The sequence below is a fragment of the Vombatus ursinus genome, unplaced genomic scaffold (assembly GCF_900497805.2).
Source record: "Vombatus ursinus unplaced genomic scaffold, bare-nosed wombat genome assembly UNPS02014235.1, whole genome shotgun sequence".
Taxonomy (NCBI): Eukaryota; Metazoa; Chordata; class Mammalia; order Diprotodontia; family Vombatidae; genus Vombatus; species Vombatus ursinus.
Genome location: NW_020954013.1, coordinates 81,463 through 96,668, shown reverse-complemented (window position 1 = coordinate 96,668; position 15,206 = coordinate 81,463). Strand labels below are relative to the sequence as shown.

Below are 15,206 nucleotides of genomic sequence, written 5' to 3'. Positions count from 1 at the left end.
GGGTGAGTATGAAGCATCGTGCCTGTCTTCTGAAATATCTTTCTATTGACACAAAGGAAGATGTTGAGGCTGTGCAAAGGAGTACTGCTCTGGGCTGTTTCTGATGCTGCAATTGGTAGCAAGAAATGGTTGGTGCTAACTAGGACATATCACTCTTTGACTATGAAAGCTCTGCATAATGGTGTTGGACATACACATCTAGAAAGCAGTCTGGAATTAGGAAGAAACAGAATTTATTGCCAAAAAGCACCAGAGATATCATTTAGAAATAGAGTATTATATCTGGTTTATGCAGAGAACCCTACTCGCTCATGCTGATTACTTAAAGAATGTAAGTATTAGCACAATTTTGAAACTTTTCTTCATTGTTTTCCTATTTCTGGAAAGAGACATAAGGAACAAGGGTGTTGTATGAGGGGTGATGAATAACAGTCACTCAGTGTGCCCAAGCATACCCAGCAAAGAACCTAAAAGCCTCCATCCACCTTTGCAATACTATAATGAGAAAAGGATTTCTTCGAGTATAGCCTTCCTTTCAGGATCTATTCAGAACAAAGTGGAGACTTTCAAAGTGCAATGTTCAAAGACAGATTAGCTCTGGCAAGCATTCACAGACTTACAGTCACATCCTGTTATCTGGAAGATGATTCATAACTAGAAAACTTTAATCCAAGTCTGGTGAATATGTTAGGGATACTGAAACCAGAGAAAAATCTCACTGGCACCAGCATATGGCTTGTCTGGTGAATTTGTAGAATGATTCCAATGGCTTTATATTCTACCTACTGATGCTCAAACTAAAGTCACAACTCTCTTTTGAACTATATTTTGTGCTCTATGAGGAAAGATTAACTATAGATACCCATGACCACTAAGTATGTTAGCTGAGAAATTGACAGAAACTTCCCAACTAGTTATATCATTAGCCAAGAAGTATCCTTAAAGAAGCGTGTGTTCTATTCATGTTTATTGTCAGGAATCTCAGCAAGAAGAGATAATCCTCTTAAGAAATCTTAGCATTCCTGAGACATTAAAGATGGCAGACATATGGAAAGCTATGCCATACCTAGTTGTAGAGAGGCTAAGCAACATGCCTGTTTGGTCCCGATAAGAACAATTTATCACAATCACATATAGTGATTATTGGTGAGTTAGTTGGCCTCTCACATCAGGACATGGTAAAATTATAGAGGAAGTTCTTCACTCAGTCCTCCTTATAGAAATTTCAAATGCATGTCAAAGCAAAACACAAAAGCAATACAAAAGTGGATGCACAGAAGAATTAATTTTAAGTCTTACCTGGGCCACCTGTCAGCCTCAAATATTAAGTATAAAAATATAAATGTGCCTCCAAATTGAGAAAGAACATCTTGGCAAATATCTGTCATATGAACAAACATGCACACATGCACATGCACACAACATACACACATGCACATACATACATACATATATATATAAATCTTTATATATCTATAGATATATCTGTATATTTATATTACTTTCTATTTATATCTATCTATCTACAATGTCATATATAAGTATAATAGATCAGGAAAATAAGAGAAGAGAACCCAACATCTACTTGATAAATAAATATTCTTTTAAAAAATGAAATAATGGAGAAGACAGTTTGTATGCACAAACACATAAACACAAACACAAATATACAGATTTACACATAAACATATAACTTTCTACACGAGCTGGTATTGCAATGAGCAGCTTGTGAGTGCTGGACTTGGAAAGATCAAAGTTTTCAATTATCCATAGAAACTTACTTACTGTATGACTCTGGTCATGTCTCCCAACCTAGTTATCTTCATTGATTGTAACACGGGGATAATAATAATACCTACTTTGCTCATTGTTGGAGTATTAAGTGTAACATTATTGGTAAACAGCCTTTACCATGGTACCTGGCACGTAGTAGTTACTTTGTAAATGTTTATTCTGTTCACCTTTTCCCTTTCCAAATACACAGACACGCATGCATGTTCTTAAATACGTATACATGTGTAATATAGACATATGTATATTTATGTCGGAACGATAATATATACTTGTTCAGGGAAACATAACAAGGATATTTCAGAGGAGGGTGTTGAGTTTAGTGTTTCTCAACTTCAAAGTTTTTTAATCATCCATGCCTGATGCTGTTTAATGGTTAAGCCTAAAATAAGTATTTATCCACACACATTGAAAAGAAAACAAAGTTTTCATAAAATGCAGGACTTATTTATACTAAATATACTACAAATCATAGAAAAGATAATATTAAAATAATGAAAGGAATATATCCAAAATGTAAAGCTAGCATCAATTAAAATGAATCTCGTCAATGTTAGCAAAAAACAAAACAGACAACACTGTAAACTATTAGTAAACATTATTATTTGGGGTATTATTGTTCAATCATTTCTTTTTTTAATTTTTTAAATATTTTTAAATTTTAATATGTGCCTTTAAAACTTTGGGTTACAAATTTTCTCCCCATTTCACTGAATGACCATTTTTTACCCTGAAGGATTATACTCAGTTTTGCTGGGTAGGTGATTCTTGGTTGTAATCCTATCTCCTTTGCCCTGTGGAATATCATACTCCCTGCCTCTGGTCCTTTAATGTAGAAGCTGCTAAATCTTGTGTTATCCTGATTGTATTTCCACAATACTTGAATTGTTTCTTTCTGGTTGTCTGCAATATTTTCTCCTTGACCTGGGAACTCTGGAATTTGGCTACAATACTACTAGGAGTTTTCCTTTGGGGATGTCTTTCAGGAGGTGATCAGTGGATTCTTTCAATTTCTATTTTGTCCCCTGGTTCTAAAATATCAGGGCAGTTTTCCTTGATGATTTCTTGAAAGATGATGTCTAGGCTCTTTTATTTTTCATCATGGCTTTTAGGTAGTCCAATAATTTTAAAATGATTTCTCCTGGACCTATTTTCCATGTTAATTGTTTTTCTAATGAGATACTTTACATTGTTTTCTATTTTTTTTTTTGTGAAATTGTGTGTGATGAGTAGGATACTTTAAGAAAAATCTAGGAGGACATACTTGAACAAATACAAAAGGAAATGAGTGGAATCAGGAGAACAATGTAAACTATAAAGGAAATATTGGGGCAGTTAGGTGGTGCAGTAGATAAATTACCAGTCCTGGAGTCAGGAGGACCTGAGTTCAAATTTGGCCTGAGACACTTGACACTTACTAGGTGTGTGACCCTGGGCAAGTCACTTAACCCCATTGCCTATAATTGGATAAATAAAAAAAGAGTTACAAAATCTCACTAAAAAAATAATTCCTCAAAAATCAGAACTGTGGAGTGGAAACTAATCATTTAATGAAATGTCAAGAAACAATAAAACAAACTCAAAAGGAGGATAAATAGAAGAAAATGTCAAACATTTCTTTGGGGGAAAAATATATATCCAGGAGTGAAAATTTAAGAATTATTTCACGTTTTGAAAACCATCATCAAAGAGCCTAAGCACCACATTTCAAGAAATTTTCAAAGAAAACATCCCTGATATCTTTGATCCAGCATATAAAATAGAAATTCAGGGATCCACCAATCACTTCTTGAAAGAGATACCAAAATGAAAACTCCCAAGAATAATATAGTCACATTTTAGAGCTCCCTGGACAAAAAGAAAATACTTCAAATGGTCACAAAAAATAATCCAAATATCATGGAGCCATGGTTAAGATCACACAAGACTTAATAGTTTGTACTCTAAAAGAGAAGAAGTCTTGTAATATGATATTCCAGAAGGCACTGCTGGAATGACAACCAACAATGACCTACACAGCAAAATTGAGTATAATACTTTAAGGGCAAAAATAGATATTTAATGAAATAGATGAATTTCAAGCATGTTGGATAAAAAAAAACTAGAGCTGAGTAGTAATGTAGGACTCAAAAAAATGTAATGTTCTAGACAAATCAAGATCATTATCTTTACTCATCCAATTTTCCATATCTTGAATTTAGGATCAGCTTTCATAACCACCTGTATGCAAAGTGTTTTCTCCATTACATTGCATCTTAAAATTAAGTAAGGGTTGTTGTGGGTTTCTTTCCTTTTTTAAAAAAAGTTAAGTCATATGAAAATTAAATCATGTTAATAAAAATAGAATCTTAATGTTTAATATCGGGACACCGTTCTGCAAAATTTCAGAGGAGTTTTTCTTCCTCAAATGGTGCCCATATCACTCCTCAAAGGCAATAACTAGATTTGGCTAATATGCTATTAAAAGCAGAGAAGACAAAACTTTCCTCACGATGCTAAAATTTAATGAATGTCGACATACCTTATCATTGTTTTGTAGGTAGAAAATCTGAGCTTTATATATTATCTAACAAGTCTTCTTTGTTTTCTCATTTTTTGTTCCAAACCTCTGACATCATCAAAGTAGACAATTGTCTCTCTTCTATTACAGTTCAGGAATGATTCTAGAATTTTCTGGTAGGAAAATGACTTGGGCGTTGAGCTTGCCCTGAATCATTTAAGCAGTAGACTTCGGAATTAAAATAGTGTCTTTGTCTTTCTGTTTCTCACTCTGTCTCTCTGCCTGTCAATGTCTCTCCCTGTCTCTGTCTCTCTGTCTCCGTCTCTGTCTCTGTCTCTCTCTATCTCTCTGTCTCTCTCTTTCTCTCTGTCTCTGTCTCTCTCTCTTTTCTGCTTGCCTGCCTTTATGGCCCATATTTTGTAGTCCTCTTCCCCTGGTCACAAAGATTGCTACTCATGACTCTTTTTAAAGATCTAGTTCTGAGAGAAGCACTAGGATAGTTACCAAGTGTACAGTTAAAAAAATATTCCCTACTCTCATTGAGATAAAACTTAGAAATGAGAAAAAAGTCACCTGATTATTAAAATGTCCAATATGGTAAATAAAAAGCTGAGGACAGTACAAGCTTCATGGTATGTAAGGTCCCAGAATGAAATATCATTAAATTCTGTGGTATTCCTTCTGACGATGGTTTGAGATCAAATCCCTCAAGAATAAACTCTATTAACCTGGAGTGCAAGGACTTATTTAAGTATTTTATCTATCTATCCATCTCTCTACCTTTCTTCCTCTGTCTATCTCTCATCTGTATTGATTTCTGTCATTCTATATGTATAGAGATAGCTGTACTTACAAATATTAATATAAACTGCATTACTGTATAATTGGTTTCCTTTGTAACAGTGTATTTTATTGTGTGAATTTTAAAACATTATTCTGGGACAGGCTCTCCAGGCATCATCTGACTCACAGTGGTAAAAGATACACAGAAGAAGGGATTCAGGCCTCCTGTTTTATAGCCTTAGGTCTACAAGGACCCTCAGAAGTGACATGGTCTAAATCTTATATATTCTTTGTGGTAAAACTTGGTCTTCAGTTCAAGTCTCTTTCAAATAATATAGAAGTTGATTGAGCACTTGTTCATGTATTGTAATGGTATTCATTTCATGAATGGGTTAAAGTGAGTGGCCAATGTCATATATGTTTATTCAGTGGAGAAAAAAAATAAAACAAACCAAATAATTTTACCTTTTTTACCCTGAATGTCAAAAACTCTTGCTGTCATGAAGCATCTTCCAGTCTGCCCATATTTTAAATGTATACTTGTATGTGAAATAAGTAAAAGATGATTTTAAGATTACATTAGTAGTTGGGCATATCAGGAAAGTCAAAATGACCTTGGGTAAGTAAATTAACTTCCACTTCTTATCCTCATATGTAAAAGAACGATCTTGTACCACGTAGTCTCTAAATGTCCTTCCAAATCCTAATTATGATCCCATTAATGTAAAAAAAAAAGTTAATGGAGGCATCAAACAGGCAAAAGATGTGCACAGGTTTTCATAAAAAAGTGTTTTGATATTAAAGACAGTAGAGCCACTACATTTTGACTTTATTATAGCTATGTCTAAAGTCTTTCTTGAGGAAGAAGCTTTGACTCTTCAGACAAACATGTTGGGAAAAGGAGCTAGATTAGAAGAGATTTATATGAGAGATGATATAATTGCGTGGGTGCTGAAGAAATAATTCTTAAGATGCAAAATGGAAGACATTATAGTCATTAAATTAATATTCATTACTTGTTTTTACCTCCTATTCCTTCATAAAAGAAAAAGGAAAAATAAGGATAGGGAATTAACATTGATTACTATTATTCAATATGTACATTAGGTCAACCATATAGATATTAAAAGATAAACCGGTATATATCTTGAGGGCTATTACTTTTTTTAATTTGATACTAGATTACCTTATCATGCCTTGTCTAAAATTTCAGTGGCCATTCATAGATCCAATCCCTGTTGATGCACAGGAAATCTTTTATTTGTTGTGTTTCTGAGCTAAGCAAGCTCCCACCCCTCTTAGAGATAGCCTAGAGGCACTTTCAGGGCTTCACCATATTGGTTTTAGAGCTGGGGCAGAAACTTGATCTGCTATATCAGTTGTATCTCAGAACTCCTAAGTTCAAACAATCCACCAACCTCGACCTCTTCAGAGGCAGAGAATACAGGCATGCCCCAGAATACCCAGCACTGAGGACATTCTTCATGAGTGTATTAGAAGGCAGTAGGCAGGCTTTCAAATGCCACATTGTGCACTAGCCAATATCTTTTTCAACTGGCCCTTGATGGAAATACAGAGGGTACAAAGTCCCATGTTCTGTTATATTCCAAATTCTATTCATGAAATTATTTATTTATATCCTTTTCATATTTGGCTGTTGGGGAATGACTTTTTTCTCCTGTATTTCCATAATTTTTAGTTGTGGCTCTTAATGATACTTGACAGAAAGACTTGCTTTCTCAGTTGATCATTCCTGCATTTTGCCATATTGTGAAATATGGTAAAACCCACTTATCACATTCAAGTTTCTGACAACTATTTCCTGATTTCAAAACAATTCTTCTTAAAAAAGGAGTACTGTCTTAATGAAATCTGGGGCCACTACTTCTTTTTGAAGCATGGAGTGATGGGATCAGTTAAGTAATTTTGGAATATAACTATAAGAAATGCTAAGAGTGGGTTTGACGTGGGATAGCCTTGAGACAGGGTAACTACAGATGAGGCCATTGAAATATTCTCCCTGAAGGGCAATGATGAGACTGTGGTTCCCTGCTGTTGTTGCGGGTCCTTCATTCTCCTAGAGGACCAATGATTTCATGGGATGTTATCTTGACTTCAGTGCAAATTGTGTTTAAGTGAAGCAGAGTTGTATAATGTCATCACCTTCACACTCTGTTCCAGAGTTCTTGAAGTCCATCGACAAGACAAAATCAGAATGTCTGGTGATGGCCTAGGATGTAGTGTATTCTTGTCTGACCAAGCTCTAAGAGCTCCACAGTACCTGCTTCAGCTACATTTTAGGTCTTTGGAAAAAAAACGGCTTTCACCTGCCCATTCCACTGAAAGGAAGACTTCACATACTTGTGACAGACATCTCTCTAACTCACCAATAGGTTTGAGGCCTTTCTGTTACCCTCAACCTGGGTTAGCCTTTCACAATACAGTTTCTACATGAGAGTGGCTGCTACACACGCTACAACTGGTTGGAGCTGTACGTAAGAGTTTTGTGATAGATAGACAACAAAGGCCAATGACAAGCCCTGGAAAATGTTGCCAAGTCCTCACACCAGAATGTGTGGTTTGTTTCGCAACCATTGCATCAAAAATTTAAGAGAGGTCAAGAAGGATAACAACAGAGAAATGGCCTTTAACTAGGAAATGGTAAAATGATAAAAAGCCATGTGAAGGGAATAAGAAAATCAAAAACAAAACTGTGAAGGGATAAGACATGAAGGAAATAAGAACAGGACCAAGTGTGGAAGATAAATGTCTGGATTGGGATTTTTTTTTAGTAATTTGCTTTAAAAACAACAACAACAACAACAGCACAATATGTGATCCAGTGCAGGAATAGTAGGACCACGTTAATTTCCTGGGACTGGGCTGACAATTTCCTAAGTTTTTTGTTTGTTTGTTTGTTTGTTTTTCTTTTTTCTTTTATTTTTAAAATGTCATTGGAAGCAGTATATAATAGAAAAATCAGGATAGATCAAAGGTTAACGTGAATTAGGGAGATTAACTTATTAAAGTAAAGTCAAACAGCTAGGAGAAGTGAGAGACAATAAATTGAGGCCCTAGCTAGAATAATTGACACTCAAAAGAAGAAAGGCAATCTCTCCCTCTTCTTGTTTCTTAGGAAAAACAGAGAAAATTTATCAGAGGAGAAAGCAAAAGAACAACATTAATGAAAGCCTGCTGTTGATTTTTCACCCCAGAAGGTCAGTTTTCTGCCCGTGACTTTCCAGAAACCCAATGAAGAGCAAAATACTCTCTACATTTATTAAAGTGACAGTTAAAATAAAAATTAAAAATCCGAAGTAAGTTAGAAAGAGATTCACTTCTCTACCTGGTGGAGAATGGAGAGATTTGTCCTCTTATAAAATCATAAGGGAAGAGAAGAAAGATAAAGAAAAAGTGAGCTCAGAAGACACATGTGGAAACGGGGCAATGCCTTGTATTCAAGTGAGTTTGTAACATAATCATTTCCTTTCTTCTTGCTTGTTGCTCAGAGATAATATCTTCTTCATGCCATGTTCTACCATACTGAGGATCAGTGCAAATGACTCTAGAATCTCCAATGGAAGTGCCAATTTTAATCAACCTACTAATGCTAGACACATGCTCCCTTGTTGCTGTCAATATGACCCATTGGGATCCACTCATTCGTGAGACATGTTGGTCTGAATTTAACTCACATTTTTCTTTAACCTTCCATTCTTGAAGAATAAGTAATATGATTGCCACTTTTATGCACAGAGCTTTCTATATCAGGCACATGAAATCCTGGTAGAGTTTCATTATCCAATGATCCTTTTTCATCAGCTACACCCTGGCCCAGCAAAGACAGAACTAATTCAAAGGAGAATATGGAAACATATATCCCAGAAACCCAATAGATGGGAAGGTGTAGAGTGCATAGAAAGCTTTACTTTAAGTCAAGAAACCTGAGTTCAAATATTAATTCAGTCATTTATTCTTTCCAGATCCTAGATCAAGTCACTTAAACTCTCTGTCATCTTTTTCTGTCTACAGTGCAGATGGATCTGTATAGAGTACAAATTCCCCTAATTCAGTTTAACCTTCAGTTGCCCTTCATTTAGCTACTGCATGCTGCTGCCTACTAACATGTCTTCAATCTGGAAAACCAAATAATAAATGAAAGAAAAAACATACAGTTACACACAGAAATACTCAAAATTCTACTAATCCTTCTATGTATCATCCAGTTATTTAAAAAAAATAATTTTTAGGCAATTGGGGTTTAAGTAACTTGCCCAGGGTCACACAGCTAATAAGTGTTAAATGTTTGGTCTGAGGCTGGATTTGAACTCAGGTCCTCCTAACTTCAGAGCAGGTGCTCCATCCACTGCACCACCTAGCTGTCCCATATCAGCCAGTTATTTTAGACAAATACCTACAAATTATAACCATAGATTTCTAAATAAAGATAATAAAAGCACTATTTTCATGTGATTGTTGTATCAAATGATATTCCCTAAAATGAATTGTAAAAATAAAGCAGTGCATAAGTATTATTAGTAGGAACAAATTCATTTATTATTATTATTATTATTATTATTATTATTTTGCAAAAAAAGTCACCAGCAGTCTTAGATTTCAAGAACTGCAGCCCTCACATATCAGTGCTCAGAGAGCATTATCTCTTTTGTTCCTGTGACTTAGAAAGGCCTTCATCCTCTCCTTTTCTGGTATCAGGTAGAGGGGAAAAAAAGTTTGTCTCCCAAATGTCAGGAGGTGCTCCTTTAGAGATCCTAATTAATGACTTGCAATTGATGAAGGGGTTTTTTCCTTGAGACAAAGGGTTGTTTTTAATTCAGACCCATCTTAGATCCCTTCTGCTAACTTTTGTTTTTTAAGTGACATAGTAATTACAGTTCTTGGGGGAGATGAGCTCAGCAAACCCCATCCCTATGACTACAGCCCTGCCCATCCCCACAAAACACACACATACATATGTGTGCACCCAGGCACACCCACTCTCACTCCCACACCCAACTCTAACCACTGCTTTGGCAGCACAGATCAGACTGGTGAGTGACTTTATGCCTTGAACACAAAGATAAGGAATCCTAGCAACCTCTTCTAGGAGAATGGGATAACTGCACTGAGTGCTTGAGATACAGATGAGACCTTGTAAAAGAAGCCTCAGTAGGTATAATTTGGTCCTTAAAATGCAACAAGGATGTATTTTCTGTCTTTTTTTTACTTGTCTAGTGTCTCTTTGTATGTCCCCTCCCTACGATAGTCTGCAACCAGGCAAAGAAGCATGTATAGGTACATCACTCAGCATGTTATGATTCAGATGTTGGGATATTCTGAACTGTGACAGTCCTGGGAGAAAACTGGGTCCTCATTATGCCCTCTCTGATTAGATCAGGGAATGGAATTGTAACTTTTCAGTCTGAGTTCAAACCAAGGCTCGGCATAAGTCTCTGATCTCTGATTCAGGCTCAGTTTCATTAAAAAAAAAAAGTCATTTTGAGCTGTCCAACAACCTCACTGTGCAAGCTCAGAGTCCTGGCTGACCTGGTGCATTGGCAGATCTCTATGGGCCTTAGACACATGGCTGCTACTCTCAATGGCTTCAGGCTCTTCAGCTTGTTCAGCAGGTTCCCTTCTCAGGCTGCAAGGCTTTGAAAGAATGTGGGTTAGAGGCTGAGCGTTCCTGTGGTAATTGTTAACGCATATGTTCCAGAGCCTAATCTCTCTCCCTGTGCCAGTCATATACACTCACAGATTCAGGGCAAAGACATCACAATAGTTGATCTAAAGCCTTAATTTTACAGGTGAGGGAACTGAAGCCCCAAGAGGTGGGTGAATCGTTAAAGTCACAGAAAGTCTTGGTTGATGGGAATTTGAACACCTGTTCTCTGTCTCCCATTGCAGGCCTCATTCTACACCCCCACTCTGCTTCTGGGGTGGCCTTCATGCCTGTTTCATTCCAATGTAGCTTTGATTGGGAAACTGGGAATTGCTCTCAATGCAGAGTTTTTGATCCTTCATTCCTGTCTCCTACTTCATTATCCTTTCCTCTGCATTTTCCGTACTTTTTTTCCACCTTCCTTACTTTTGTCATTCTTATAATCATGATGAATCTTGGATTTAGTGACTTCCTACATTGTAAAAGCTACATTTTACGAATTGGAAAAAGCCAGATCTCTGTCTTTCTGCCCCAGATGGCCTGGATGCCCATGAATTAGGGTGACATGGGAAGGACACTCAAATTAGAGTCATTGTGGATGGGTTCAGATTCTGATTCTCTTCTTTACTGTCTCTGCTGCCTGGGGAAGGTCACTTCATTTTTATATTTCATAATTGTAGCAGTCTAACAATCTCTTCTTTTGACAATTGTGTTGCCTTTGGTGGTAGTAATCTCTTTAGTCAAATGTTCTCACAAAATACAAAGTCAGTAGGATCTTCTTTGTACACAACTATAGTTTTAAGAAGGGATTCATGCTCTTGTAACAAAATCCTAGTGATAATAATTCCACTCAGGAGTTTTTATACTAATCTTTCTATGTAGATCAGTTACTGAAATTCTTCAAGATTGACCCATGTACTAAAACTTATCCATTGTGAAATTTCCCTAATTTTTCATCTTTTCTTATTCATAAAACTAGCAAATTAAACAATCATTTATTATTTTACTTTGTTAACATGAACTTTTACTTCTTAGAATTTTTATACTCTTGATATACTTGTAAAAACACCAGATCTGTATCAGATTCCAGTTCAAAACATATGCTTTCAGGTGCCATCTTTTAAAATAGTGAAAAATGAAATAAAAACCTATGTATAATCCCCTACGTATAGAAGGAACTAGTAATGATACCAATTTTAGGTTAGTCTTAGGCATTGATTATGTACTGATGAAACACAGGGTTAATGTAGGAATAGAGAAATGTCACCTTATAGTAAAGTAAAACATGAAAAAGAGAGATGGGACATAAAGTGTCTGAGCTAGGCAATAACACAAGGGAATTGGGGGAGCACAACAACACATTATTTTTAATAAGCCACAACTGCTTAATATTTTAATATCTCTGGGAGATAGGAGTCTATGAGGCAGACAACGCCCCAACAACAATAATATTGTTTCCCTAACATCTCCTTGCACGTCAGTGCTTATGTTTCACTGTGTTGGAAGATTCTTGGATTCTGAGAGTGCGTCCTGAGAATTATATTCCTTTTGGAATACTCAAAGGCTCTTACTGTAATAATTCTGAGTGACAACTCAGCATCAGAGACAGTTACATTTGTGACAATAATTTCTCTATAGAAAGCTTCTCCATGGTGAATGACTTTATATTAATAGCATTAGAGTCTTCGAAATCAAAGAACTTATGAGCTTGGCATAAGCCTACAAGTGAAACTAGTTGTCTTCTCTGTGTCACCCCAAGTGGTGTGAGGAAATGCCATGAACACTTAATTTAGAAACAACAGAATCTATACAGAATTACTGCTCACTTAGGATATCTAGCCAAAGTAAGTACAGGTCAACCAGCATCCCTAGCCCCACTGGCCTGGATGTTTCCTTACCCTTTATCATAGCTACATCCAAAATTAACAGTGAAACGTTGATGATTTTTAAGATACATAAAGTGGTTGATAATATTAATTGATCTGGTTTTACATATATATATATATGTGTGTGTGTGTATGCATATATTTGTATATATGTGTATATATGAATGTGTGTATATATATGTATGTGTATATATGTATGTGTATATATATGTATGTGTATATATATACGTATGTGTGTATATGTATATGTGTGTGTATATATATAATATATATATATATATGTATGTATGTATGTATGTATGTCAGAATCCAAAAGGAATGGGAGGGAAATCCAAGAATCCAAGAATAAATCAAATCTTTCAAAAATAGAAGGAGTTCTATTCCATTACTTATCTATAAAAGAATCTTGCTTAACACATTTCATATAAGTAGTCAGTCAACCTTTAAACGCAGGTCTCTGGTAAAGATCAACATATCACATTTCATGACAGCCTAGTCCATTATCTGAAAACTTTTAGGACAATTATCAATTTAGAAAGCTTGAATATATTTCTCTTCTGTTTCAAATATTGCACTATTTCTGACTTTGGGTTCAAAACAGAAGAAAAATTGCACATACAATCTATTCATATTTGAATATTTTCTAAGATTTTCCAAAATGTCTCCTTGTCTACAACTCAATTAATCATGGAGTATTTATAATTTGATTCCCTCATCAAAATTTTCATCTCTTAAATGAAATGTAGACTATGTTTATATTAGCGACCTTTCCTTATTTTTTCTACATAGCTTCCCTGAATTCTTTTCTTACTAAGGCAAAATATTTCATTTTTCTTGAACCATGCATCCTACTTTTTTTTCTGCAATCCCTTCATGATCTTTGTCATCAGTCACTAGATAATCTTCAAAATATCAATATTCTTAAAATTAGGCAAACATTCACAAAGACATGAAAGACAAAACAAAACAATATCAGTGTAAACATTTTATAATGCCAGAAGATAGGAATACTTGCACTGTCATACTCAAAAAAAAAGGTATGACAAAAGCATTTTATAAAACTATATATTTATATAACAAACAGGTAATACTGAAGTTTGAGTGGTGAGCAATTTGGAATTTCACTTCACATCACTTGATCTAAGACAGAATCCTCTCTTTTCATTTCCAGGTAACTTCAGATCTGACTACCATTTTTCTATACAAGGCAATAAGGAATGCGTTCTTATGATGATATCCTCTGCATTTTCTACATGCTTCAGGTTATAATTGGAACATTTGGGAATGGTTTACTCCTTTGCTTCTGTGGCTATAATATAATCACTGGTCAAAGGATGAGACCCATTGAACTGATTTTCATTAATTTGGCCTTTTCCAACATTGTGATGATTCTCTTGAGAGGAGTTCCATGGGCAATCCATTCTTGCACTCAGAAAATTTTCCTGGGTGACATTAAATGTAAAATCATCTTTTATCTTCAAAGAATGGCCCGGGGCATTTCCCTTTGCAGTACCTGCTTTCTGAGTGTCTTACAGGCCATTACCATCAGTTCTGGTCATCCCATATGGGCTGAGCTCAGAGCCAGAGTCCAAAAGTACATTTTTCCATTCTATGCTTTCATATGGGTTCTCAATCTGTTGATAGATGGGGCTGTACCTCTGTATGTGACTGGTACTAGGAACAACACAAACAGGAACCTGATTAGAAATCTAGGGTATTGTTCTATAGACAGGCGTGCCTTGAATACCTCAAAACTTTTAATCTGGAAGTTGCTTTATGATGCAGTGTTTGTGGGGTTCATGGCCATTACCAGTGGCTACATGGTGGTTATTTTGTACAGACACCACTGGCAAGTCCAACACATTCATAAGACCATCCTCAACCACAGTTCTTCTCCAGAGACCAGAGCTACCAAAGCCATCCTTTTGCTCATTAGCACCTTTGTGTGCTTCTATTCATTCAGTTCCATTTTTATTATTGTGATGGATAATTCTATAGACACAAACCAATGGATGATACATGTTTCTGTTGTTTTTTCATTGTGTTACCCAACAATCAGTCCCTTTCTTTTAATCTGTAGTGATTCCCAGATGCCCAATTGTTATAATGCTTTCAAAAGGATGAAAATGTCTAATCATCAAATTATGAGAACAAACATGTTAAAACAAAGAGCCATGGTGTTCTGAAGCTAAAAAAACCCTCCTAAATACCAATCTAAACATCTTATTCTGAAAAAGAGGACATGAGAGCAAAGGATCAGCTTCCAACAAACCAGAAAATGGTGATTTTGTTTTCTCAAAGCTAAGCTTCTTTGTGTATGAGCCATTCTGTCCAGAACAACAACAAATCTGGGGGTTAATAGACAATCGGGGAATGTTCACTAAAGGTTGGTAACAATTCCAAGCTACGGTCTCAACCTTCATAGAAGGAAAGCACCTTAATTGTCACCACTTTCAGAACACTTCTATTACACTTGAATGAACCAATGGCCAGAGAGGTTACTGATTTGTAAAGGGCTACACAGAAAGTGAGAATCTGAAGGCAATTTTAAATGTTGTGTTCTTTACTAGAAAGTCCACAGGCC

At 35.7% G+C, this 15,206-nt stretch overlaps 1 protein-coding gene across 1 annotated transcript; it reads left to right on the top strand.

Moving 5' to 3' along the window:
- Window positions 1-13,839: 13,839 nt before the first annotated feature.
- LOC114041977 (vomeronasal type-1 receptor 4-like) lies at window positions 13,840-14,808 on the top strand. Its single transcript, XM_027860671.1, has one exon. The coding sequence runs from the start codon at window positions 13,840-13,842 to the stop codon at window positions 14,806-14,808; it is 969 nt and encodes a 322-aa protein (XP_027716472.1).
- Window positions 14,809-15,206: the final 398 nt, after the last annotated feature.